Raw genomic sequence first — 2,893 nt, forward strand, 5'->3', positions numbered from 1 at the left:
ATTATGAAACGACTAATAAACAATTATATTTTATTAAATAATCATATACATCTGTTCCACAAATCTTAAAAAAGATAATGAAACCTGCCTTTTTTACCTTTAGTTGAAACAATTTTACTAATTATTTAAACGGTCATATTTATTTTCTCTTCAATAACTTATACAATAGATAGATATAATAACTATTAGAGAAAAGTTTGATAATTATCAGGTACTTATTTATTTTATGAAAATAATTTGTTATCTATTTTTTTGTTTGGTAATACATTTTCATCACTTTCTTGTTTGGCACCAATCCTTGACATAAACCGGATCTTTTCTTTTTATTGGAACTTGCTGCTTCACTTTGAATTACACCCAATTCTTCTAATGTAGGTTGCGGTAATTGTTTAGCTTCACAAATTATGCTTTGTTGAAATTCTTTCTCTTTACTAGATTCTTCTTGGGACTTCTGTATATCAGAATCATGAGCATACTTGCAATTATGACCAAAACGACAACGTCCCTTTCGATAATTCCAGCAAATTTTCTTACCATTGATTGTTTTCACATTATCTTGTAAATTTACCATTTTTACATGTTTTTCTAATATTGCAGTTTTTGCTTGTTCTTCTTCCTTAAAGGGATTTTTAAAAACAGACGTTCCATCATTATTCTCTGGTGAACCATTAAAAGCTGGTTTAGGTAGTTTCTCTAAAGGTGGTTTTATTGAGCAGTTTTCTTCTGTAGATTTACTAAAACAGTACCAGCTGACCGATATTTTATTTGAATAAATAACTTGTACTATTAAGATTTAAACGGATATTGACAATTGTTATTGTTTTGTTTATATGCCTTTTACTAACCCTAGGATTTTATACGAATCTTCTTCACTTTCTGAACTTGACGATGAACCAGAGCTCTCATAATCTGCTACCAAAGACATGTTATTTTTGAAATAAATTAACACAACCCACAGAATCTTGTTTGTTTTTTAATAATGTCTTTCCTGTCTGCCAACGTTTTGTGTTTTCACTTAACTATTTTTTAATTTTATGCAGTAAACATAACCTATTTCATATAAAAACAACTTTTTGTGTTTAGTTTTTGTTTTTAGACAACCCGTCAAACTTCAAGGACATGCGTGACATGTGATTAACATGAAAGTATGTAATGTGGTCTGTCTGTGGGAATATCAAACACATTACATTGTTAAATTATTGTTAGACTACAAAACGTGGTTAAAACATATTAACCAATACCAATAAAAGAAATAGATACACATTAACAACCTAAGTAGGGCTTTCTGTGGATCGTCAAGTTACTTCCATAGATAGTTACCTCCTACCTCCTACTCTCAAAATTTATCAAAACCACTGGTATCCAGATGTAACTATTTTATTATTTCTATAGTACATACGTTATAGTGTCACGGCGGCAATTTAAATTCTTTGAACGCGATTGACTAGATTCGGAAGCCACATTGTCGATTTTATTCGTACTTTTATTGGTTCCTTCAAATTTACCAAATGCTCTTTGTTATTTGTCATCTGGTGAAGTTTCTGTACTTCCCGTTTTATAAAACGTCAGCGCTCTGATGGGAAATAAAATGACTGTAGATAATTGAAAGGACCAATTCAAACACATAGTACTTTGTTTCGAAATTAGAAAGTTTAATAACTTTATTGTTGTAAGTAATGGGGATGGACAAAATTTAGCTTACTAAATATCTATATATAGCTTCTATATTTAAAGCACCTATTTGTAAGCTACTGCTTCCAGTTTAACTTTCTTCTGTCTAAAAAGTTTTCATTAATTAAGTTAGAATAGAATTGCTGCAACAATATCCGCAATAATTATTTTAAATATTCAAACTATCGTTTCAAGTTACTTCGTGCCAAGTCTTCGGACACTTTGAAAAGTCGTTTTTTGAAAATAAGAATAAACTAAAATAGATCATTGTAACAAATATGGAGAATGTTATAAAAAAACTTGCACCATATAGATTCTGTTTTGATTAAGGCCTAAGGCCACTCATGCTAGCGAAACGATAGGAATCAACTCAGTTACCTACTGGCTGCGAAAACCTTTATCAATTTATTGCACGATATAAACTAAAAACACTTAATTAAAAGGCGATCTAACATTAAATCATAAGAATGTGGAATACTTAAAACTATTGACAAATGATGTACGAAATGTGGCAATTTTTCCAATAAATCGAAATGTGAGTTGGAACACATAGTAGAAGTGAAACTTCAACGGACAAGTGGAAAAACGAATGGCAACGGACAAGAGGAAAAACGAATCGCAACAAAATTTGTACTTCAAGTTTTACGGGAAGATTGCTAATGTACCTACTTGACCAGATTGAAAATCTGCCCGTAAAACTTGAAGTAAAAATTTTGTTGCCATTCGTTTTTCTACTTGTTTGTTGTCATTCGTTTTTCCACTTGTCCGTTGAAATTTTACTTCTACTATGTGTCCCAGCATACATTTCGTTTTCACAGGTTTACTGCAAATCATGATTTGGTTTTTACACAGACCGCAAATAGAGGCAATGATGTTCAGCTACGTGGAGGGCAGAGGTAAGAAAACAGCAGCTGAGCACAGCACACGCCACCGGTACTCTAGTGAACTCTCTGCCCTTTCGTGACAGAAAAACTCGTAATACCTCTCGTCTATAAGGAAAATTCACTTTAATAATATATTTGTAACTTTTCACTCAACAGTACGGCGGGATTCGAGCCCACGTTGTTTCAAATTTTGACTTTATTCCTTTAGTATCAGTAGAAGGATGAAGTCGTTTCGTTAAAGGTTCCTTACATCATGGTATGAGTTTACTATGTTGGGTTGTTATCCGTATTGTAAAGAAAAATGAAAATGAACAATAACGACAGCTTTTACCACTACT

General features: G+C 31.9%; 1 protein-coding gene across 2 annotated transcripts; it reads right to left on the reverse strand.

The window, feature by feature from the left end:
• Nucleotides 1–16: 16 nt before the first annotated feature.
• LOC108742223 lies at nucleotides 17–1,298 on the reverse strand. 2 transcript variants are annotated; one of them, XM_018477313.1, is made up of 2 exons: nucleotides 846–1,298; nucleotides 17–749 (listed from the first exon to the last, which is right to left on the reverse strand). In XM_018477313.1, exons 1-2 carry the CDS (start codon nucleotides 923–925, stop codon nucleotides 245–247), a joined length of 585 nt encoding a protein of 194 aa, XP_018332815.1. In that variant the 5' UTR covers nucleotides 926–1,298; the 3' UTR covers nucleotides 17–244. The 2 variants fall into 2 exon arrangements, with proteins under 2 accessions (XP_018332815.1, XP_018332816.1); XM_018477314.1 differs by having other exon boundaries at nucleotides 17–734; nucleotides 846–1,293.
• Nucleotides 1,299–2,893: the final 1,595 nt, after the last annotated feature.

The sequence above is a fragment of the Agrilus planipennis genome, unplaced genomic scaffold (genome assembly GCF_000699045.2).
Source record: "Agrilus planipennis isolate EAB-ADULT unplaced genomic scaffold, Apla_2.0 scaffold313, whole genome shotgun sequence".
Lineage (NCBI taxonomy): Eukaryota > Metazoa > Arthropoda > Insecta > Coleoptera > Buprestidae > Agrilus > Agrilus planipennis.

Excerpts from the sequence above, each read along its gene's own strand:
- LOC108742223 (XM_018477313.1), bottom strand. The coding sequence starts at position 925 with ATGTCTTTGGTAGCAGATTATGAGAGCTCTGGTTCATCGTCAAGTTCA. Across the intron at positions 750-845 it reads GATTCGTATAAAATCCTAGG|CTGGTACTGTTTTAGTAAAT; the intron begins GTTAGTAAAAGG and ends AATATCGGTCAG.